The 23,878-nt window shown below is 43.2% G+C and overlaps 2 protein-coding genes across 2 annotated transcripts; one reads left to right on the top strand and one right to left on the bottom strand.

Annotated features, from left to right (window-relative positions):
• The first annotated feature begins 806 nt into the window (after window positions 1–806).
• On the top strand, window positions 807–8,664 carry LOC146207700 (uncharacterized). Its single transcript, XM_084577265.1, has 4 exons — window positions 807–881; window positions 1,204–1,266; window positions 6,841–6,942; window positions 7,925–8,664. The coding sequence occupies exons 1-4, from the start codon at window positions 807–809 to the stop codon at window positions 8,429–8,431; spliced, it is 747 nt and encodes a 248-aa protein (XP_084433391.1). The 3' UTR covers window positions 8,432–8,664.
• An 8,400-nt stretch (window positions 8,665–17,064) lies between these two features.
• Window positions 17,065–21,325, bottom strand: LOC146207699 (uncharacterized). Its single transcript, XM_084589799.1, has 2 exons — window positions 21,121–21,325; window positions 17,065–18,335 (listed from the first exon to the last, which is right to left on the bottom strand). The coding sequence occupies exons 1-2, from the start codon at window positions 21,127–21,129 to the stop codon at window positions 17,421–17,423; spliced, it is 924 nt and encodes a 307-aa protein (XP_084445925.1). The 5' UTR covers window positions 21,130–21,325; the 3' UTR covers window positions 17,065–17,420.
• Window positions 21,326–23,878: the final 2,553 nt, after the last annotated feature.

Raw genomic sequence — 23,878 nt, 5'->3', positions numbered from 1 at the left:
ATGCAATCTAATAATAATTGCTTCCCTGTTTAAACATAGCAAACATGCACTAAAGATAATAAAGTTTTATTTTTTGTAAACTGGAAGAAATTCTTTTGGAAGGAGAGAGCTTATTTAACGTGAGCGAGATGATGACGCAGAAACACCTCTGATCGCTGATGTTTCACACTCAGTATTTTATCCAAGAAAGATCCTAAGAAAAAGTCAACATTCAATAAGCTCTAGTTTTTCCTTCTCATAATGTTCGTAAGATGCAACGAGTGCCACATGTATAAATTAGTACTTTGCTTTTTACTATGCGGCGAACTGTCGTAACCGATGTTTGTTTAAGATTCTCTTTAAGCATAGGTGTGCACATAATCGGTAAAAAGTGCGCAAACTAATTTAGCTTTATCGGAGCCGCATAGCATGTGAACCGCACTGCTCTATATCCAGGGCGTATTGCAAATAGCATTGAAATACTGACTAATGTTGCCATTTCGTGAGCCAGAGAAGGTTAATATTATGTTCCATTTATTTGCGTCCGTAACCTAAAAGTATTCATATATCGTGAGCTCAGCGCCATTCCCTGAAAAACGCACAAAAGTTTTGGCTGTGCATCTGGTCCTACTGCAAATATCCAGTCATAATCATGATAGTCTATATAGCTGAAAAATGTCAGCAAGTGTTCTTTGCGTACAGTGTGCAGCTCAGAGAGTCGAACAAGTTTGAGCTTCCTGTTTATCTCTCTACCTTTGCACAGCTAGTTCCTAAGAAAAACCAATTCCACATAAATTTTTCCCAGAAAAGATGGGTTCAACAACTGCATGAGAAAACTGGACATTGCTTCCCTGATATTGAGGTTGTTCTACCAGTGTCGCGAGGAAAAGCTTCGCTTTCAGGTTCGCCCGAGCCTAGAATGTCATGCGAAGGAAACAAACTGTAGACATGCATGTTGGCGTCAAAAACGTGGTATGTCACTTGTTTATGCTTCGCTACACCCACACCAGCGTCTCAAAAAAATTTTCACAGTCCACCTACGATGCGAACCTCCGCATTAAACGCCCGACGACGCCCTCATTCATCAACCTTGACAAGAGAGGAACACGGCGTAGTCTATGGTGAAAAAGAAAATAAAAGTAAATCATTAAAAAGTCTTCGGGAGCGCTATGGCAGGACCTAAATGGTGTTCCATCCTACATTCAGTGCTTCTGCCGTTCACAGACTGAGCGCCGCCAGCTCAGGGCGGCGCCACCATTGGGCACCGCAGCGACGTACATCGCATGCGTAAGCAGATATGTGAAGACGCGATCAGTCAGAGGAGAGCGTGTAGCCTTGAACTTGATCGGTAAGTATCAACACGAAATACAGCCAGCATAAAAACGGATAAAAAGCAAGAGGCCACACACGCGTTCAAATCACACCCTAGGAGGAATCCTCGTCAGATTGAAATAATAAAGAAATAAGGAACGTCCTTAAAATTTTTAGAAAGGATGGAAATGTCTAGAGGGGTGGAGGTGCGTAAGCAGTGATGGGGTAGAGGAGGTGAGAAGAAAAATACAGAACGTAAGATTCAGATAACGTCTATTAAATATAGAGACAAAGAGAAGCGCCGACAAGTAGAAGACTGAAAGTGATGGTGAACGCAAACAGACGCACAAATATATGTTGCCGTTAAAATTACGGGGCCTTTGGCCTAGAGGTGGACAGAAAAGGAGAAAATGAATTCCTCTGCTAAGCACTCTGCTATTTCGGTACGGTTCAATATCCCGGCTTGTCGCGGAATATCAAAATAACACTGTGCACCAAAAGAAGACGCGGCCAAAATCAGTGGAAATATAGAGACATCGAGAGAGTGAAGATAAAAGGGCAGCAGGTTAAGACGAGCCGAATAGCCTTCAATGCCGGGGGTGGAAATGAAACTCGCGTGAGAGTTCTCACCGTGCCCTACCTGTATCAGTAGCCGCCGATGTAATCTTCTCCAAGTTATCGTTCTAGCATTGAAAGAGACTCTAAATAAAAGTGCATTCCCCCTTTCTCGGGCTCGGACTCAAGTTTGTGTACTTGGCGAGTGCGTATGTGTGCTCAGCGCCCGCACCTTGAAGGCTTAAGACACGGAGGTTGGGAGGAGGGAAACACAGGGGGATGGGCCCGATGACGTCTTCAGTGGCGGCCCCACGACATTCAACATTCCGTACCACGTCCGACCCGCATTGTTGCTGGCTGTGTCCGCCTCCCCAAGACAGCTCCCTCTCTTACTGGTCGCTTACTTGAAATGAATAAAGACCAGAGAGGAAGGAAGAGGGAGAGGAATTCGATAAATTTAAAAAGGTGCATAAAACGTAAAGTCTCAAGCACCCGCCCCCGTAGCTACCACTCGTTTGCTGCTCTTTTTAGCCTTGAACGCCCGGCACGACGAACAGCGTACGTGAACAGAGTGTGTGATACTTTTAGGTGTCTTCTTTAAAAGCCTAGCAGATGCTTGAGCACTGACCGCCTCTGAGGAGTTCTTTCTTTTTCGAGATTTATTTATGTAAGTAAACTCGGCGCTAAAGTCGGTTTGTGAGTCACATGACGCGTGTACAAGGTGCGCACGCCGGTTCTCTTTGAATCCTGTACTGAGTCGCCGTATAAAAGCGGAGGCGGGAGCTTGAAGAGCGCGCTGTTTGGATCTGCTTTCCCGAGACCGCTGCGGATTACACGTTCTTGCAGAATGAAGGTAAGGCATATGTTATGGAGGTCGAGCGAAGAAGAAATAGTTTGCACACAGTGTGAAGCTTAGTCGCCCTGTTTTTCATGCTGCTCGAGAATGTTATCTGCTTGTAATAAGGTGTTTCTGGGGGCAATGAGTTGCGGCGTTATTTTTCCAGTATATCATTTCTCTTAGCCAGCCGTCAAACCCATATTTGATACCTGAAGTGGCAAATAATGTCAGCAGTTAGTTATTCCCTGTAGAGTTGCAAGCGATAAATATCCATGAAAAAGAAGCAAATAAGTGAAGTGGGGAACAACTTTTGTTGTCAGATATAGTTGTGTTAGTTTTTGCTACAACTGACACCTCCGCAGGATCCGTTCGCAGAATATTCACGCTGCTGCACTGAACAACGATAATTACAACATCGTATTGCGTTGATTCTTTCTCGACACACACACCAAAAAGAAAATTATCTCCGGTAACCTTCGACCAAGGTTTTATTGCATAAAAGGTTCAGGCAGGACGTTGTTAGCACTTATGGAAAATTAGCTAGCAAGATTTGAGATAAAATAGCGAAATTAATTATGGTGAGGAACAGATTGTAACTTCGATGCCTTTAGTGCACTGGATGCTGAACACGCCTTTCTTAGCTACTCTTTGTGTGTGATGTGATGAGCTGGTTTCCATTTGCTTAAAAGCTCCCTTTATATACGCCCTCCAGTCATCAAGCGATGGATTAAAAATCTAAACATTTGATGACTGTCTAGTTTTTCAGTAAGGAAGTCATTGTGACTGCGCTATGTTTGCATTAAACATTCTACACCATGGTCATTAAATCTATATTCTCTCTTTTAGTTCACTGCATAGAAGCATAAATATTCTTTCTTGGCAGCAGGCCCCTTAGAATATTAAACCTTTATTCGCGTTTGTCCAGATACAGCAGCAAATGGTTAGTTTGAAACTTGCGAGTTCCTAAGTGAATTTATGAAGCCGTCTTTTACACTGAGGTCTTCTACGTCAACTGCACATGGTAAATAGGAAAGTCTTCATTATTCGATTCTAACAATGTTAGATGTAGAGTGCCCGCTTGTATCGCATTTGATACCACTTTTTTTTGTAGGTATGTCTGGCTACAATTGATTAGAAATGACTAAAAATGCTTAGTACAGACTAGTAATGACTTTTAATGACTACAAATAACCATTGTCTAACGACTAGTTGTGACGACTACAATTGATTAGGTATTAATAAAAATGCTTGGTAATGAGCAGTAATGACTAAATGACTACAAATGACCAGTATGTCTAATGAAGACTTGTAACGGCTACAACTGATTAGAAATTACTAAAGATGCTTAGCAATGACTAAACTGAGAGGCCAAGGGAAGAAGGAAAGAGGAATAGGAAAATTAGAAGAGGCAAGAGAAAGAGGCGAATGATAAGAGGAAGAAGAGTAGGCTTTCGCCGTTCAACTCTTAAGAGATATCTTAAGAGACCCTTAAATTTTTTTTTTAACTTCTGCTCAATCAATTTTGAACGCCGGCATAGAGAAATCCTTTTAAGCAATGTCATAAATGTACTACTTCACCATAGGTGAGCTTCGTGTAATTTTGTTTTTACCTCAATTGAGCAAGCACCTCGTAATTCTCCAATTGGAGCTCGGGGACTGGAATTCGCATTACGAAACTGCGCCTTCCTAGATGTTGCACACTTGCAGCCCGAAGAGGCTGCCAAAGAATTAGCTATTCCTCTGCATACGAGCACGAGAACAGAATATGCAGTATGATACATTTGCTTTGTACTTGTGTTTATAGAGTGTTTGCAAATACTTTGTAATCGGTTTGTTATGGTTTACGAAGGTTAGCATCCAAAAGCGACTCAGGGGTTCTTTAAACGTGCACTGACATCGCACAGCACACGGGCGATTTGCATGCTTTCTGGCTCCAAGGAAAAGCGGTCGCCGAGGCCGGGATGTGATCCCGCATCCTTGGACGCAGCAGTCGAGCAACCAAACCACTTTGAAATTGTGGAACACCAGTGAATCCTTCCAGATGCCCTTCAAGTTTACTGTGGTAGGAACTCTTAATGCGTTAGAGTTAATGGCCAGGTTTCCAGATAATCCTTGGCGTCGGCCTTAACGGCGTACGCAGCGAAGAATCCCGAGCGTATACCTCTGGCAGGTGACAGGTGGCACGGCCGGGCAATGAATGCTCGACGGGTTGTGTGACGTCACGAGATTACATGATGTCGAGTGGGCAGGATATCTCATTTGAAAAGGGAGGGTGAGGTGAAGGTCAATCCCACCGGAACCCTTGGGTTCGAAATGAAACAGTCTACTCCCACATTTGGATAGCTAGGTTAGAACACGGCTTTATATTGCTTTATATTGCCGTGAACCTTTGAAATCTTTATTTGATGCCACGTAGTCTATCACATATTGTGGCAAATAGCGACTGCAGGCTACTAAATAAGTACATGTGAGATTATCGAGGCAGATATGAAAAGAATATCGAATAATCGAGATATCTTAACGAAGATCCCCACAACGAAAGCTGCAGATGTGAGCCACTAACGCGGTTGCGTCATGCCCTTAAAGGCGTAGATTAAGTGTCCAATATTTTTTTTTAATAATACACAATGCAAAATGTGATTGTGCTGGAGAAACTAATGCAAAACGTCATTAATATCGGAATGGCAAGAAAATGGGGGCCTAATCCTCAGCACTGGCACCTTCATATATACGTTGTTTGGTGCATAAAGAAATGCCAAGATGAGTAACCACGTCTAAACGGCGAATACAAGAGCACCGGCAAGGTACTCCAAGCTTCCGTAAAATTTTGTTTTCTTTTTCATTCTACTAGTAACTTCAAAGAAAATGTAAACAGAAATTCACTATTTGAATTACGAACATTGTTCGACTGGCGAGAGTCAATAGGAGTCGAAACGTGTTTATAATAACTGCACTTTTTTTTTTTAGCTGCTCGAATCAACTGACAATTTCATCAGATTAGGGGAGCGCAAAAATATCAGTAGTTTTTATCTTCAGCACTTCTTCTTTGTGCCGCGATGATGGATTTCAGCCCGCATAAGCAAGCACGCAAAGCCGCGATTACACCACGGCTTGAGTAAATTCATTTCCCGAATTTTCATTCACACGTGCATTATGACCCAGAAGTTCGCACACGCATGTGGATATACGCACGCAAAACGAACTCTGTACACGTTCAGCGGAGTATTGTTTTCCTTTGTAGGTATAAGATAAGGGAATTGTCCCGCTCATAAGCTTTTATTATTGGTGGTCTTTTGAGCTCCGACGCACCTACTTCCTAGATAAGTTATGCGCAACTTTATCCCATTGAAGAATTATGTATGTATATGCATATATAACCGCCAAACCCCGTTCATAACAGCGTTCCAGAGAAAGGTTGACTTCGTTACTTGACGGATCGGCTAGAAGCGCAGAAATTCCTGCCCTATCCGTGTTATTTTTTTCTTGTATTTCGCAGATTTTCTTCAAAGGTCAATAAACAAATTTACGTAATTTGCAACTTGATGGAAAGAACGCAGCTAGATGCTTTTTCGAGGCGATCTGCAAATTTTGCATTGACACTTTCTTCCTCAAGCCAATAAATAAAAAGTTAGATAATTGTTCTTCAATAATAACTAATGTTAGCAAACGAAACAAATCGTGTATATAAGGATAACCGACTTTCAACAGCTTTCAGTAGTTTTCACGGCGCTAGGGCGCAGGGTGTTTTTAGAATCTTGGTTACATTTAGCTGGGACACTCTACATACATACATACATACATACATACATACATACATACATACATACATACATACATACATACATACATACATACATACATACATACATACATACATACATACATACATACATACATACATACATACATACATACATACATACATACATACATACATACATACATACATACATACATACATACATACATACATACATACATACATACATACATACATACATACATACATACATACATACATACATACATACATACATACATACATACATACATACATACATACATACATACATACATACATACATACATACTCTGCCTCCCTGTGTGATTGTTAGGCACTCACGCGGTGTGCTCTTGTGCGTCGTTATTCATTCCAGTGTTCAGCCTTGTTCCTGGCAGCCGTGCTGCTTCCGGCCGCGGTGTGGGCCATACCAGCTGTCCCAGCGAGGGCCGCAACAAACCGATTCTTCAATGGTGATGTAAGTATCTAATCGGTACGCCCATTCAGGCACGCAACGAGACTAACCCGTCACCTTGTGCTCTTACCATCCAGAAATCACATTTCACACATACCATTAGCCTTTAGGCCGCTTCGACCGCCCACGTTGCGCGCAAAACGGACTCTACAAAAGCGTCGCTACAATATGCGCGGCTTACAATTGATGCAGGGAAATGCCAGGTAGCTGATATTGGCCTCCATTGATGAATTATGAAGTTACTTGGCTCGTACAGTCCCAGTAAAGGAACAGTTAAGAATATATTCTGAAAGAATGAGCAGGCGGAGCTCAGTTAACAGAATAAGGCCGAAAACAGCGCACCTGCGGAAGGTCAAGGGAAGGGAATGGTGCCCTTAATAAAGGCCTCGTTGGTTTTATCCTTACAATGTTATCAGTCAGCGCTGTCACGAAACAGTAACTGAGATCGGTGAAGGGGCAATTACTCAAACCTGCAGCTTTCCCAACGTTAAATTGGAGACCTCAGCCCAGCGCTTTAAGCTTTTTTACACTTTACGCACAGAGCCAGGAAGGACAGCAGTTTGTACAGGAAAATAGATGTGCAATGAGCGCTTTCAAGAAGCGAAACCTGGACTCTAGAACCGCTTGGTAGAATACGATTGATTGTGGTTAGCCACACGTTGAAACCTCGCGTTGTTTGTTGATTTCACCGGCTGCGGGAAAGTAGTATCTATAATTGTCACGCGAATTCAGAGATCTGACCTTTCCGCTATTCTCAAACGTCTTTAAGGCAATGACGTTCCGTTAAATATGCTGCGGCAATTTTCCTACACAGTGAGGTGTATAATGCAACGGAGGAATTGCTTCAGCAAGACTAGGACCACTTTCTTCATAATATCACCGTTGATATAAAATGGCTGACGGTCAGCGACGTAAGTAAATAAGTACAGAATTCGTGCATAATCCTGATGATTCAATCTTTTTCTTTTTTTCTTTTTCTTTGCAGGGACAAGGTGGCTACCAGTATGGGTACGACTGGACCTTCCCGGAAGGCGAAGGCGCCTTTCAACGAGAGTCAGGAGATGTCGAAGGCCGCAAGCAGGGATCCTACGGACTTAAGGACACCGACGGACGAGTTCGCATTGTCAGCTACATCGCTGACGAAGGCGGATTTCGCGTGAGCGTGTCCACCAACGAGCCCGGAACGCAGCCATCGTCACCAGCGGACGCACTGTTCCAACTGCCCCAGGGATCGTACCAGGCACCCGCTTACGAAGCCCCAAAGACAGTGACGTACCAGCCAGCCAAGGTACAAAGCCCAGCCCGTCCGGTGCCTGTGCAAACCGTGCCAGCGGTTCCAGTCGCTGCGACTGTTCCAAAACTCCCTGTCACAGCTCCCAAGGTGGTGGTGCCGACAACGTTTCACTACCACCATCACCATCCCTATGCACCAGTCATTTATTCTCACCCGACCGGGGTAATCCCAGTACAGGGTCGGGTAGTGTATGGCTAGAATGGAAAGAGGCTTGTGAGATTAAAGTCGATCTCATCTCTCTGGAAAGGAACACGCACTTTAAAAGCACATAACATGAGTACCGTTGGGAGAAAAGGTACCTGTAAACTTTGTCGTCATGAGCCTTCGTGTTTTTCTTTCTTTTTTTTTTTTTGTCCACCACAATTTGTACTCTTTGTTGACTACAAGCTGAAGTTGTTGATGCAAAGTTTATTGTTTAACTTAAATATAGAGAAGAAGAGATTTTAATGTAATGCGAAGTGTGTTGGCGGGTTTGCTCGTTGCTGTAAAATCGAAATAAAAACATTGTTGGTGTTATTCTTAAACTGACTTTCTCTCTTCTTTGGTGAGAACCTTTGTTGGTGATGAACTGAGAGGAATACATTAAGGTTCTCGGCCTGGCCTACTGGGCCCCCTTGATGGGGAATGTTGCACCTCACGATCGAGAAGGACTAAAATCTTAATTGTTTGTCACGCGGGAAATAACTGGGCCACATTTCTGTCAAAACATTCAAATTTGGGGATCTTCGATGCAGAAAATAAAAGCATCTTCAATTTTCTCGGATCTCTAACTTCGCCATTCAAAAATTCCCTATAAATTTACCTCTTTATCAGTGTGGCACAATCTATTAAAAACCCTGACATTTTCAAGAGAAGTCCCTGCAATTTCTTTGTATTCAAATAATTACCTTACAATTTGCCATATAGCATTTGAGACTGTCTTCTGTGCATTTACTTCGAGTTTCAGTTTCTTTTATTCTTACTTATGATAACATATAATTATTAATATGTAACGAGCCAATCCTTTTTGTGATGAAAACGTCAAAGCAAGGCATGAGATATTTCATGAATGCGAGGAAAGTTAACAATTAATGAAGCTGAGAGCGGGGCACCAATTAGAGGTTTCGTGTTTAGGCAGCGGATAATAAAAATGAATTGACTTGTAGCTGTCATCGCCATTTTAACCCTTTCATATTGCTTGTTAGGGTAGGTAAATAATGCGATGCTTTTGGCAGTTCGCGCAACCACCTTCGCTGTTGTAGGCGCAGCAGAGTGCCAGTAATCTCAAAGCTAAACTATACTCGTTAGTACTCGAAACTACAATGCAAGTTCATTTCTAGGCAACAATGAGCTTTCTCGAGGGAGAATAATAGCCGTACATGTGGCGCTGGTATTAAATACCATTGCTACCTGGAACAGTGTTGCACCCTCCTTTCAGAATGATATATTGGTCACGATAGCAGCACCACATCACGTAGCCAGGTGCTTGAACTGTGGCGACTAACCCCTTTCAGTATCTGACCATCTCGGACGTCGACAGATGAAGAAAAATCTGAACGGAGCGGCGACGAAAAATACGCTGTTTGTCTAAGCAGCTGGGTTGAATATATTCTCTAATGAGCGGACACTTAAGAACGGATTATGCCTACCTCAGAGCAGGATACCGCCGATGAAATTTTGCGATAAGCAATCATGGCCGCGCAGTTCACATCAAACTCAAGGACGAAACAGAGAAATAGGCACTGATATGCCCAAAGAGTAATGTGCAGAGGACGGTGAAAATGGCAAGAAAAAGCTTTATAAAAAAACGCAGGCGGCCAAACATTAATTGAAAGTGGTCCAAGACTCCCAGGGAGGGTCAGCACAGCGTAATCGCCGCGCGCACCGCCTTTCTGAGCAAGAAGCCGCCGCGAAAAGCGGGAAGAAATAAATTTTCACATCTGAGGTAATCCCTAAGCTTCGCGGCTTATCCATGGTGAGATCGCTTTAATGCGCCGGGCACTTACGCGTGTCCATAGAGGTATACGCCTCTTCAAGGACGTAGGAGAGGCACAGCCGCTCACACGCGTCGTCTTAACGCAAAACTTTCCAGGGTGCATCGTACGAGCCTTCTGCAGGTGCAGCACGCGGAGGCATTCGAAACATCACATCGAGGCGGTACCCATATTTGGCTGCAAAACCGGCGGATAAACGTCTTATGAGCTAAGTGCTAACTTCTCAAGTAAGCTACGCTGTACGCTACAAAGCCTTGCTCACAAAGGGCCTGAGAGAACCAACACGGCTATTGTGAGAAGTCCGGCTCTTTTTTTATAATAATGGCTTATCGGACGTGACCTGCGTAAGTTAGCAAAGACGTATACATACAGTGCCGAATTCGGCTTGTCGGAAAAATGTTTTAGGACCGTATGTCTTCACAGCAGATCTCTATTAGAAGGTAGGTTATATATAGCTTGTGGACATATTCGGGGGAGGCCAGCTACTTGTTTTTTTTTTTTTTTTTTTTTTTGCGGTAAAATAGACAACACAATATGGGACTGTGGTGATGGCCCTAAAGTTCAGGCGGATGTCGCTTTTCATCTAGTACACAAGTCGATGACTGCCTTAAAAGCTTTAGTATCAAAAAAGGTTGATCTCCTACAAAGGGCACTTTAAGCCAAAACCCTTGTGAGTAGGCATGTTTAGCAGGCGCCTGCATCTCAGCTCTTAATTTCTCAGCTTAGGTGCTGTGTTCTATATTGGAGGGTTGCAATGCAAACATATGTTGAAAATTTCGAGCTGAACTTTGCAGACCAAAATTGAAAACCGAGTACTGAAGCCCATCAAGTTGAGGGGAGCAGCATTTTATTTTGAAGTGAGCTTCAGTTTCCATGTGCTTAAAGAGTGTCTCATTTGTAAATTACTGACTGATTACCGGTTCTATCGTATGATACCACTGCAAATAAACAGAGTTTGCGACGTTAAATCGGTACGCTGTATATGCACTTAGCACAGTCTTGCCTAAAAAAAGCTAGTACTAATTTACTTGGGATTTTTTGTCATCACTTTTTAAGAAAGTGTCCTTGAACCGGGTGGGGTAAATTACGCATGATAATTTACTTCCAATAAGCATGTGAAAGCTACCCTGTATGCGTAAAGAGGTTGTCATAGTAGTCGTCTGTGACATGCCAAACTGGCAAGCGCAAACACATGTGCGACCCCCTTCCCGCAAGGACAGCCAGGGATCGCTCAATCTTGCAGGCTCTACCGCTTCTTTATTGTAGCTTCATGTGTCTGGCGCACACAGGAAAGCTTCGATAGACGTGATCTCAAGCTGAACGGCGTCATTGGGCATTGCCATCAATATTCAAGATTAAATACGATCGTTTCGTACTAAGAGTGCGTCTTTTCCTTAATTTTTCATCATTTTTCTTCTCCAAAAAATGAAAGCTTTTATTTTCTTCTAGCTTAAAGTCAGAAACAAACTGGAGCATACGTCAATCCTTTCATGTTCACGGGGTTTACATCACACGCGGAAGCAGACACAACTCCCTGCTAAAGCGCCTCCCTCCCTTTTTTTTTTTTTTTCAGCTTGATCTATATCGGTGACAGATTGTTGTCTGTGTTTGGCTCTGCTTCTACATACAAACACCGTGATGAGTAACCTCTCATATCGGTTAGCCTTCAAAGGGTCACGATTATGAATGACGGAGTGACAGTTGTTCCTAATGGCTTCTTTTTTATATTTTTTTCGAACTTAAGCGAAAACTCTGCTCGCATACTTCTTTTCATTCTACTCCTTCTACTTCCCCTCATCCTTTGCTTTGACATGAAGATCTTGAGACATACTTTGTCTGACCACATCTCAGTTTTTACTTGAACGTTTGCCAAGTTACTTGACGCGCTTTTTGGCTTATATTACCGCAAAAAAAGTGCCGTAATATTTCTCTTAAAAAAAAAAAAAAAAAAGAAGCAGAGAAATTTCCACTGTCCGCGCTCTTCCGCCCGTAAAATCAGCTTTCCTCCGGTTACCGTGCTGGGTGCAACCCGAAATGCAGTCTGTCTTTTTTCTATGAGTTCGGTCTACAACGGTAAAGGGTGTTTCGTGAACTGGTGTTATCAAGGTGAAACCTGGGGGCGGACATACTGAATGAGGAAAAATAACGATGAGTAAAACCAGAAGCGAAACTGTAATTCTCAGTAAATTGGTTAAATATAGCAATGAAAACAAGCAGATTAAAAGTGGGTTTCACATAAAATATTTTTCAGGATTTATATGCAAACTAACTGCTTGTTTTCGCACCTCAAAGAACTACAGGTCACGGACCCATAACACTCGTTCGCTATCGTAAAGGATTGTAGGGCTCGTTCACAGCGCTGTAGCTTTGCAGCGAGATTGTAAGAGAATGATGAAGGGAGATAGTAGCCTTATTCTTCATTTCTTCTTTACACCCTGTCTCTTTCAGGGTGTGTACTTGAATATACGCATTACCAACTAGCCAACATAGCTACAATACTATACAGGGCAGCGTCAGAGCAACAGAGACAGAGCTAACATGCAAAATATATTTTTGGTTAGTCAATCCGTTTCTCTCTTCTTCAGAGAGATAAAAAAAAATTAGCAAGCTAAAAATTATGGACGTCACATAGGCACTTCAAGCTCAGTCTAATGCATTATCGTAATGTTACTCTTCCAATGCGATTTTCGTCTAACCTCCCCCCTCCACCATTTGAAAATAGTTTACATTTGTCGTGGACAAAAATCATCTTTCGTTAAGTAAAATTCACTCATTAAGGTTGCTCACGTCGTTTAGAAGTACTTGTGCTGTTTATGCCTTAGTGTTTGCGAGTAACGGCGCAAGTTCATCCTACTTCTCCTCAGCTTTATTTTCGCTTCACTCCAGCCAGGTGACGTCAAGAAACACTGATAAGAAACCACGCACATGGGTGTTTTATTACTCATCCGTGTAGCCTGACGAGCGCACGCACTGGCGTTCGGATGATTCCCGCGGGAAACGGAACAAACGGTCCGTAGGCAGGCACGAGGTAGCCCACAGAGTAGCGACCTTCGTTCTGCATTCGGGTGAGCTTACGATTCTCGAAGTGCGCGGGAGAGGCCAGCACGGGCTGGATGTACGGAAGTCCGCGGTGGAAGTTGAGCACAGGCACGACACGTAACGGACGCGGAAAGGCTCCGGACTTCTTGCGAGCAGCTGTTGCCTGTGCAGAGCCGACAACTCTCCGATGTTTCCCGAGAGATGGCGCTGCAAGAGCCAACGGGGACAAGCACCCGTTGCACTTCGCTTCGAAAAGAAAACGGGGTGTTCTACAGCCACTTCCGGGACGCATGCTCTGAAACCATCGGTCTCCTGTGTACACAGCTTTATTGCAAATTTCGCGTACACGTTGCAGTGGAAATGCAATACCGTAAAACGCCATGGCGTTTATAAATGACAATCTGCATTACACCACAATGAGTATTCCAGTATGATGGAACTACTCTCATCACTATCGTGGTCATTTAATCTTCACTTTGCCGTGAATAATCATCATAATCAGCACCATCTTCAGACTAGCTATGCCCGCTGCAGGGCAAATGCCTTGTTCATATCCCTCACATTAACCGCCCTCTGCCACCCCGTCATCTTCAGCCGGACTATAACCACTCCCGGGTGAACGCCTCTTTCATGCTCCTGCAATTAACCCAGTCGTGTGCTAGAGCATCCACTTTATCGCCGTAATCTTCCTAACCTCATCCGCCCATCTAAATTTTGCCGCCCCCTGCTACTCTCTGCTTCCCTTGGAATCCAACTTGTTACCCTTAGCCACCATCTGTAGTCCTCTCTTCGCATTACATGTCCTTCTTATAGCCATTTCTTCTTGATTTCCACTAGAATGTCATTAACTCTACGGATTTCTCTGGCTCATTCTGTACGCTTCCTATGTGTTAGCGTTACACTTACTATTTTCCGTGCCATAGCTCTTCGTGTTGTCCTGAACCTAAGTAGAACCCTTTTCGTTAGCCTCCACGTTTCAGCCTGATAATTGAGCACCGGTAAGATAAAATTATACGCTTTCCTCTTTAGCGATACCGGTATCCTGCTAGTCATAATTTGCGAGCACTTGCCAAATGCGATCCACTCCATTCTGATTTTCCTAGTCATTTCCCTTTCGTGGTCCGGATCTTTAGTTACTCCTGTTCTAAGTAGATATTTCGTCTTACACTTCGGTGCTATCCTGCATCCATATAATATCCGCAGGCTTCCCAATCTCAACTGCCCACTTCACTTTCTGCCAATCCCTGCTACGCTTGTCTTCTTGTAATCCATGCAGTCTGGCTTGCGGTCTTATCAGCGCTTTTTTACCAAGGTTAGATTTTCTGTTGAGTACGGAATCTTCTACATAACAGCACTTTAACAAAGATGGAAGTTCCCAATTAGGCCTGCGAGTATGCTAAGACCTTAGCATACCTATATGAGCACATAAGACACATTCCATGAACTTTCTAAATTGATATTGCAATTACCCAACAAGAACTGACAATATATCAGTGATTCCAAACATCCTTAGATGATCCCATACAGGTAACTGAGAGAATAGCGGTCCTTCGATGCCGTATTCATATTTAGATTTTGCTTCTCTCACCAGCTTAACAGCAAATTTAATTTCGGGATGTTAACTGATTGCATTGACAACGTTCACTGTGCTTGTACTGGTTTATTATCTTGAAAAGTAATATCTTTTCTCGAAATGGGCGCTTTAATATTTTGCTCTTAGAGTAGTTGACCGAAAGTTACTAGCAATAAACTTTTAAATCCGTTACGAGCATCAATTTTGTGAATGGTTCTTGCATTGAACCTCATGAATGTCTTCAAAGTAATTTGAAGCTGATCTCAGCGATGAACTAAATTTCCACTTTCGTTGTGCACCAAATGGATTTTTTTTTTTACCCCCTGTACTTGTTTTAACATCTGCTAAAGGCGACCCTTCCTTACTACTTGTACTGAAATCATGAGCCTACCGATAAATGTACAAGCACATATTAAGCTTCAACTCCAGAGATATAGATAAGAAACAATGTCAGAAAATATTTTCCGACATGCAAAAAAATTTATTCTTCTGCCAAATGGCTGCTTCATTTGTATAGAATTTAGCTCTCGAAATATATCTTCACTGAAATTTAGCGATGCTTATGAAGGTGTCTGACTGCGCAGTTTCAGCACTGATTGTTTGATGTGTCTTGCCGAACTGATAATTCGTGACATGCACATTCAAAATGTTTGAAGTTCATGAACATAGAAAATTGCGACAGTCGGGGGATGCTGGCTCAAGAAATTAATGGCGAAATTGTTATATTTCACACGGGGTTCCTTGGCTAATATTCCAGATTATATGTGCAACCTTTCAAACTGAGGGCACATTTTTATAAGGCTTCGAGGGGCAAAAATTAACATTTGCTACAGCATGTTTGCAGTGTACACGATGGCGCTCTTAGGCCACCCAGTCTTTTTTTTTTTTTCGCGGACTAATGCAGTTAACATCCTTCCTAGTGCTTCTTTCGTACACGTATATATGAGAGGCCAAGGCGCGCATTAAGGGAGTTGAGTCATGTAACGGGGCAACGTCCTTTCTTTTCTCACCACCATATTAGAGTACGAATCCGATCGCACGAGTTGCACTATGCATTTTATTGCGTTCTTCGCATGCGAGGACTCAGCACCGAGATTACCGCGAACAGTGCTATAGCACAAATGTCGTGATGGGTCCAAATTCTGCGCACTCATGTCGCATGTTTGCTAATGCAGAGCCTTCCAAGCGACGGAAGTCGGTTGTTCATTCCGCATTAGTGAAATGTTTGCGCTTAAATTAAGTGAGGTTTTTCTCCGTAGACACACACACACAAAAAAAAAAGAAAGGTCATGAGAAATTTTTGGCACGTCATGAGGTCTTCGAGATTTTACTGCAATGTTGTTCACTAACTTAACACCCATGCTGCAGCCTAATCGTCTACAGCTCCTGGGGATTCAGCCTACCGCTTGTTCTTTGGCAAAGGCCGCAGAGCAAACGAGTAATGCGGTAAGGCAACTACGTTTAAGATACAGCAGTATGTACGTTTTGCTAGCAATTTACTAACACTCCTCTTTTTCGACAGGAAATCCAATTAGCTACATTGTTGGTCCCCTATACATTGTCACACTAATTCTACTCTGTTCCTGAATACCTAGCTGCTATAATAAAATACCAGATCTAGTCATTTCAATGACGTAGCATCTTTGTAAAGTAGTGTTAATTTTACCTAATGTGCATAATCTGTCTGCCCTATAACTGCTTCTCTGTTGTTATTCATAAAAACCCTCAGTTGTGTAAAACTGTTTGAATCACAGGACACGTTAACATTATGGAACAATTATTTTCTTCAATTTTTTTCTCAGTCGCAATTTTAGAGCCGAGCTGATTGTTCCAAATACTGAGAAAAGAGGTTATATTATTTTCTGTCACTGAGATAATGTCGTAGGCAGCAGTTCGTACTGAAAGGCTCGCACACTTCGTCCAAACATTCCTTGTTACAGTGCCCTATGTCGCCGTAAGCAGCGTAATGATCGGGTCAATGGAACGCGCTACTAGTTTATTTCTTCGCGAGAGCAGTATAGCTGCTTCCAGTAATCTCGCAAGCATATTCTTCCTTCTAGTAACCCAAAATTAAAGCTATCGATGAGGGTAGTTCCATACGGTCATCCCTTAACTAATTTACGCCATAAAAAGGAGTAGCCGTCTCTAGAACGAGCGTGCATCACATAGACTCTTCACATACTTAGATAACTGATATATCCAGCTTGCATTACCACTGAAAAGGGAAGAAGAGGGGGCTGGGGGCATGATCATCAATCTAGACATATAGTTCGGGGTAAGGGAATGGGATGTAAGGATGAGAAAATCAGAGGCACATTTAATTCGTACGCACGTAGAAAGCACAAATGACAAGCTTGAACTCCGTTTTTATTCTACCGTCATACCTTTAATGCCCAACGCAGTTCTAGACCAAAATATCACTTCGATAGCGTTCATTATTTCAGGTACATACATACCCGCTCCTTGGCCAAACCTCGATGTTTTCCTAGCTTACAAGATGCCCTTACTGTCTGAGCGATGCGTGCTCTGCACAAATAAAAAAAAAAAGTCCGTACGCACGCCGTGTGCGCTGCCCGTAGTATGTGACACGCTACGTTCTCAGCTAGCTAACGGAGGTACCACCTTTTTTCGGCAGCTGTAGACGCGCAGAAGGAGGTTCTTCCGTAAGGCCGCTAGTAGTCGCTCCTTCGGTTGTTTGGGCTGCGTCTTCTTCCTCGCTCGACTTCTCTTCCTCAGGCTTTGGCTCCTCTCTCTCTGGCTCTTCTGCTGGCTTTTCTTCTTCAGGCTTTGGTTCCTCTGGCTCCGGCTCTTCCGGCTTAGGCTCTTCTGGTGCCGGTTCTTCCGGTTTAGGCTCCTCTGGCGCTGGTTCTTCCGGCTTTGGCTCCTCTGGTGCCGGCTCTTCCGGCTTTGGCTCCTCTGGTGCCGGTTCTTCCGGCTTTGGCTCTTCCGGCTTCGGTTCTTCTGGCTTAGGCTCCTCAGGCGCGGGCTCTTCAGGCTTCGGGTTGCCGCCTTCCTGGGGAGGTTCACCAGCTCTGGGCGTCTCTTCTGGAGTCGGCTCCTCGTCCCCTCGACCACCTTCGTCCGGCACAGGTGGCACTTCGCCGCCCCCACCTCCACAGAGTCTGCATTCGGGACCAGGGGGTCTCGGCACGCCACCCGGTAGTGGAACCCCATCTGGTTTAGGCTGAGGTGGAAGTGGGATGCTGATGCCCGGTCCACCATCAGGGAATACACCGGGAACCCCAGGAAAATGGGGTGGGTAACCAGGTAAATTGTTAGGGTGATGGCCAGGAATCGAACCTGGGACCACGGGTTTCCCGGCATGAGGCGGCGTATGCGCTATAACGAATACCGGTGTCTGTACGACGTGAGGGTGATGTCCAAAAGGTATGTGACCAACGTAGGATGGATAAGGAACGAACACTTTGCCAGGTACCCCTGGATGGTAAGGGTCCAGGTGCTGTATGACGTATCCTTGTGCCGCCGATAGCGCGGCCAACAAGACTGCTGCTACGGTCTGAAAAAAAAAAGACAATAAATTTTAGCTTAGAAGAACAACTCTTAGTTTGATTAAAAAGTATCTATTTACGTTTACATTGACAAAGTCGAACACCTCGATAAGCTCACAAAGAAATTTTATTGAGTGAATCCTGAGTGCTTCCTGTCAAGTGCGTAAGCAATTCTTGTTAGCGAGAAAGCAAAATTAAGCAAGACTTGGTAGCCTATATTGTACGGCAGCGCAATAAAGAAAAGCAAATGCACCTGAAATAACAAGTGTATGGAAATACGTTTGTTATGACATATATACGAAGGAAGCCAACAAATGAGACAAGGGAAGCATAGGTAGATATTTCATTTTCCTTCTTTTCTGCTTTTCTGATGTTCATGGAGAAATTAATAGTGTACCCATTTCATGGGTGAGGTATACAAAGTAGCCAAAAGCAACAAATATGTACCTCCCAAAAGCGGGATCTCGACTTACGACCTCTGAATTTCGAGGAGTGTGATCTAACGACTGAGCTACATCGACGGCTGCTCAGTCTTCTACTTTCGGAAGCGTTATGCTACATGTGGCCTAACCTTGAGGGTGTTCACTGGCGCCACCTTTGTTCATGCACATGATCAATAAGCAGGACCTCCTCTTTTTTTTTATACTTATGTTGGAGATGCGTAGTCTTTCAAATCAGAGCCAAATTAGCATTGACATCAAAATTAAAATATGCAGAAAATATTAACACTTGAACGTATTCGACATGACATTAGCTGTTAACATGTTTCGTACAAATACCAGGAGCTTTCTTTCAACCCGAGTGCTCAATCTCTACTAAATTCTTTTCTACCATATTGAAATGTTCTGGGCTAGGCCATCTCCGTTGAGAAGCTGTCTATGAAAGATTTTCTTCGCATATAGGAAAACACTTGTATAACAACCAATATATCCGCAGATCTCTCTTTGAAAGGCTCGTTGTTTCTTATATTGCGTTTTATCTGTCATAAAAAAGGTCGTCAGTGGTTATTATAGCAGTTCTGACAACTCTATGAGAGTGAAAGACAAATTAAAAAAAAAATTTATTGTGCATTAAGATGTTAGATTCTTCCCTTTTATATTTCATGACAGTGATATATATAATTTCTCAGATTTATCGCAATTTAAAGTGGTGTCCAAAAAAAGTGATCTTGGTAAAATTCATCATTGCACCAGTCGTTTCTACAGTGGGATATGGATTGAATGGAAACGTAGGGTTTGTTATTAGCATTCATCGAACTTATGGCGTAAGAGCGTAGAAAATGTTTCTGTAGTTCCTCTTATAAGGTGAAGTCATCAAATAAACAATGCTTTTTCGGGAAATTACGCAGTTTCTTTTTCAGACCATGACTCCGCTGCTGTTCCCCCTGTTTTGGGCATGACAGGTACTACTTCGCTTTGGTATAGTAAATGCGAGATTAATGTGGTGTTCTGATATATTTGCTACACACATATATGTATTGATTTACATCTGCGTATTTTTATTTACACAAACCACTAAAATTATTTCCACTAAAACAATTGTGCAATACATTTTGTGCGGCTTTCATACTAGGCAGCAATTTCTTAGAGGCATGCAAGTAAACGAGCACAATCTAGATACCAGCATCACATAATCGAGCGCGTAGTCCCGTCTATCTCAAATGAATTCATTATGAATATCTGGGAGAATGTGATACGCCAGAGCAATAGTTGTGGTACTTAAGACGGCTCGGCCAAGATAACATAATGAAGATCTGTTACTGCACGAAATAATTATTCATTCTAAATTTATCTACAATAGTAATCGTGTCAAAGCAAAGAGCATATGCTGATTGTACAACTCTAACTCTAAGAAGCTATCAATATAAAAAAAACATGTCTATCTTTTGCTGTTATTGACTGGCAATCTTCAGGACATGCATCGATTCATTTTAAATGCACAAAAACAAAAAAGAAATGAAAATGCTAGAATAAACAGCACTCTCGAAGTTGAAATTGAGTTAATAAAAAGCACTGTTTCTCATAGGCTATGTTCTCGTTCTACTGCAGCAGCATTTACCCCTTGCACGCCACAGGTATCAAACAAAACCTGCTATGCCGAACACACCACGAGTAACTGGAAGAAAACTTTTCAGCGTAAGGTTATGTAATCTGTGAAAAGATCTAAAACACTCGCTTGTTGCTCACATTCCCTAAGCACCACATTTTAATGCGTTACGAGCTTCGAAGACGTCTATAAACCGCCTATTCTATCTTAATGAACATGATTCTTTATGTTTGGTATTCTGTTCTCTAGTGCTGTCGGGATTATGTCATTGTATAGTCATGAAGAACGAGACACCTCAATGAACTATAGCTCCGCCTAAGTATAACAGGAATCAGAGATTCGTATTCGAAAAGCAGAAATTATTTAACAAAAACTGCTGAATTGCGGGCAAATCCCCCTTCTTTGGACAAAGTACGCGCGGAATACAAATGCCACGAGAAATTTAGGATTACATTCAGCCTCCGGTGTTCGTACGCTTCTGTACAGTAAAGAAGTAATATAGGAACGGGCACTAGCTCCAAGTAAAGGTTCGCGCAGTGTAGATAGGATCCAAAAGCTCAAATCCCGATTAAACATTCAGGTTTTCTACACATAGGCGGAACTGCGGCTCAAGTCGCAGTTCGGATTAATGTTTCCTAGTGCCATCACCAAAGCCAACAACAGCGCTAGCACCAAGACATCATGGGCCGCTACGCACAAGGGTGCGGCTTCCACCCGACGCCGCCAGGGAGAGAGAGCACATCTTACCTTGTCCATGGCAGCTGAAGATGTCCCGTAAGACGAGTAGCGACGTACGTAACACGAGACGAACGAGACTCTTCGCCAACTGTCGTCAGCCACGAAACCGGAGGCGATGCTGGTGGCAGCGCTTAGCGCCGCGTGCTCCTCGCTCAGCCACTTTGTACACGAGTGTCGGAAGAAGAAAAGAAGTATCAACCAATTTTCCCCCGGACGAGCCCCGTCTCGCGATATTTATAAGGTGTACAGCGGGTGACTCCACGCTCGAGGGGGGGCGCGGCTACGGCACGAAAGCTTCGTCGCCTCGCGCGCGCCTCTATCTGCGTCTTTTATTTTGTTGATTTTTGCTTTTGTCGGATTTTGTCTGTTTCGCCTCACTGTCTCTGTTTTTCCCTCAGCTTCGTTTGGCGCTGCCCCGAGCGAAGACCGAGACCTGACTCCTCGCCTTTCGCCAAGCGCGGTTCGCTAGCCGCAAGGCCGCCCTTCTAGCCTTTATACCAGCGCTGTGCACAGAAAAGACCAATGCACCGGCATACCCACACGAACGCACGTTTTACACGCACGTACACGCACGTACACGCACGTACAGACACAAACACACAAGCGTCCGCGCGAGTTCAGTTTACCCTCCTTTCATTCCAACTTTCTCCCTTTTTATTTTTGTGTTTTGATTTCCACAGGCATGGTTATGGTTCAAGGAAAACACTGACAAAGAAAAGCCTGGGGAAACGCCGGGGTTATTATCCGAAACGGTACGGCTTTTCCTTTCCTGCGCTGCAACAACCAATCAGTGCGCTTGATTGGCGCCTCTCCCTCCTTTTTCGTTTCTCTCGTCCCAGGCCCTAGATACGTCAAGAGACGTAGTCCGATAGCAACGGGCTGTTGGTCCGCGGGTTTCGCAAGCTTAGAAAGTAACTCCGACTACAGAGTTGAGCCATTATCGGTGGCATCTCGAGGCTCGCTTCAGCTAATCGCCACCCTGTATCGAAAGGGTCATTATGGATAGCTTGCATTATGACTAGCTCCGTTAGCGCGTAACTGCGCCGGGTTTAACCTGGCAACGAAATTGTCGGGTCGTGACGTGGTGTGGTAAGAAGATCAGAAAAGGGGCAATGATGATTAGTCAACGCCACTTCGATGCCAATGATTCCTTCGCTTTTAATTCATATATGCGGCGATGAAAACATTAGTTGGCGAGTCCGCTTCTGTATGATATCATGGGGTGCATGCCAAGAAAATGCGAGAAATTACCGGTAGCCATTTGTTTAGACTATTCCCAGAAGTAAGAATGTAAACTCTCATCTCTATCTTAGCTAATTTTGATTGCAAATGCTTCAACGGCTGAGGACTCTGTTCTTCCCGTGTAACCGGCCTTTGTAGCAAATGCATTATTTATTTAAGGTGGCCAATAAATACACTTTAATAGACAGTCAAGTCTAATTTCATGCATTTCTCTTTTGTTTCTCGCTGCCTTTGTATGTTCTTTTCTGCTATATTTCCCAAGAACAAGATAGAGGCATTTAATACAGAGATAACGGATTCCTTTCATACGAATACTGGTAACCTCAATATTAAGGGAAAAGTCGTGAAACTCCTTCTCCTATACTACCAAGAGAAATGATAAGACATCCGTGGCAAAGTAGTGTAGCAAGTATTTTTTAATAATTTATGCGGAGGATAGATGTTAGCGTTCAAATATTGGGGCACGCACAATGATACAAAACTCGTAGCACTGCCTGAGGCAGGCGGGTTCGTATATAGGTAACCTTGACATGATACGCCTTAATTCTCAATCAAGGCAATCTTGCTCACCAGCAGTAATGAACAAGCATGATGAGAAATTGACAATAGTCGAGCTGAAGTCGTGACAATAGATACCGAAAGCGTTTAAGACCGGCAAGCGTCGCTTCAACATTTTATCGAATGTTCGATCCTTGCAGGAGTAAGACGTGCATTTGAAGTCGCTTACTGACCTCGTTAAACCTCATCACCCAGTCGCTTAATTGCGCAATCCTTAAACATAATGAAGAGTCAAGATTGGGAGCGCTGATCAAACATTTGGCACTCCTGCCCGCTGCTAACATGCGCTTCCGCAGTTTTCATTATTTGCACCTCGGTCAGAGCGCACCTCTCAGTCTGAAGGAGACCACACCCGCGTAATCGACCGGCTTGTCAATATCGACCCGCATTATCGGCGCTCATTGCGGAGGCAATCGATTAGGATGAATTCTACGCTCTAATAAGCCTGCACCTACAAAACGCACCAAGATGCACATTTTGAAAGCAAATATCGCATTCACGCAGCTATAACGGGCCTGTGTGCATTCGTCTCAGTACAGGAACTTAATTGTTATCTACTTCGGACGCAAAAGTTACTGTAGACATGGAATATAAAACGAGCGAAAACGTGTTGAATTTTTCAGCTGCCTTATTTTAAATCTCTCTCAGAATAAGAAGTCCTAATAGTTTCTGAATGCGGCAATCGAGCACCAGAAACCAAAATACATGTTTCTCGTTCACAAAAACGCAATTCAAGGAACAAAGAAACAAAAACAGACATAGTAGGTATGTTGTTAAGACAGGAAGGATCGAGGAAAACAAGCCTGATTACCTATATATAAAGCCTCACTATGAGAAGAATAAATGCAGAATTAATATATATATATATATATATATATATATATATATATATATATATATATATATATATATATATATATATATATATATATATATATATATATATATATATATATATATATATATA

Source organism: Amblyomma maculatum, chromosome 1 (assembly GCF_055883805.1).
Source record: "Amblyomma maculatum isolate TAMU_Amacu chromosome 1, ASM5588380v1, whole genome shotgun sequence".
Lineage (NCBI taxonomy): Eukaryota > Metazoa > Arthropoda > Arachnida > Ixodida > Ixodidae > Amblyomma > Amblyomma maculatum.
This window is presented reverse-complemented; position numbering and strand designations above follow the sequence as displayed.

Excerpts from the sequence above, each read along its gene's own strand:
- LOC146207700 (XM_084577265.1), top strand. The coding sequence starts at position 807 with ATGAGAAAACTGGACATTGCTTCCCTGATATTGAGGTTGTTCTACCAG. Across the intron at positions 1,267-6,840 it reads CAGCGACGTACATCGCATGC|TGTTCAGCCTTGTTCCTGGC; the intron begins GTAAGCAGATAT and ends TATTCATTCCAG. Across the intron at positions 6,943-7,924 it reads ACCGATTCTTCAATGGTGAT|GGACAAGGTGGCTACCAGTA; the intron begins GTAAGTATCTAA and ends TTTTCTTTGCAG.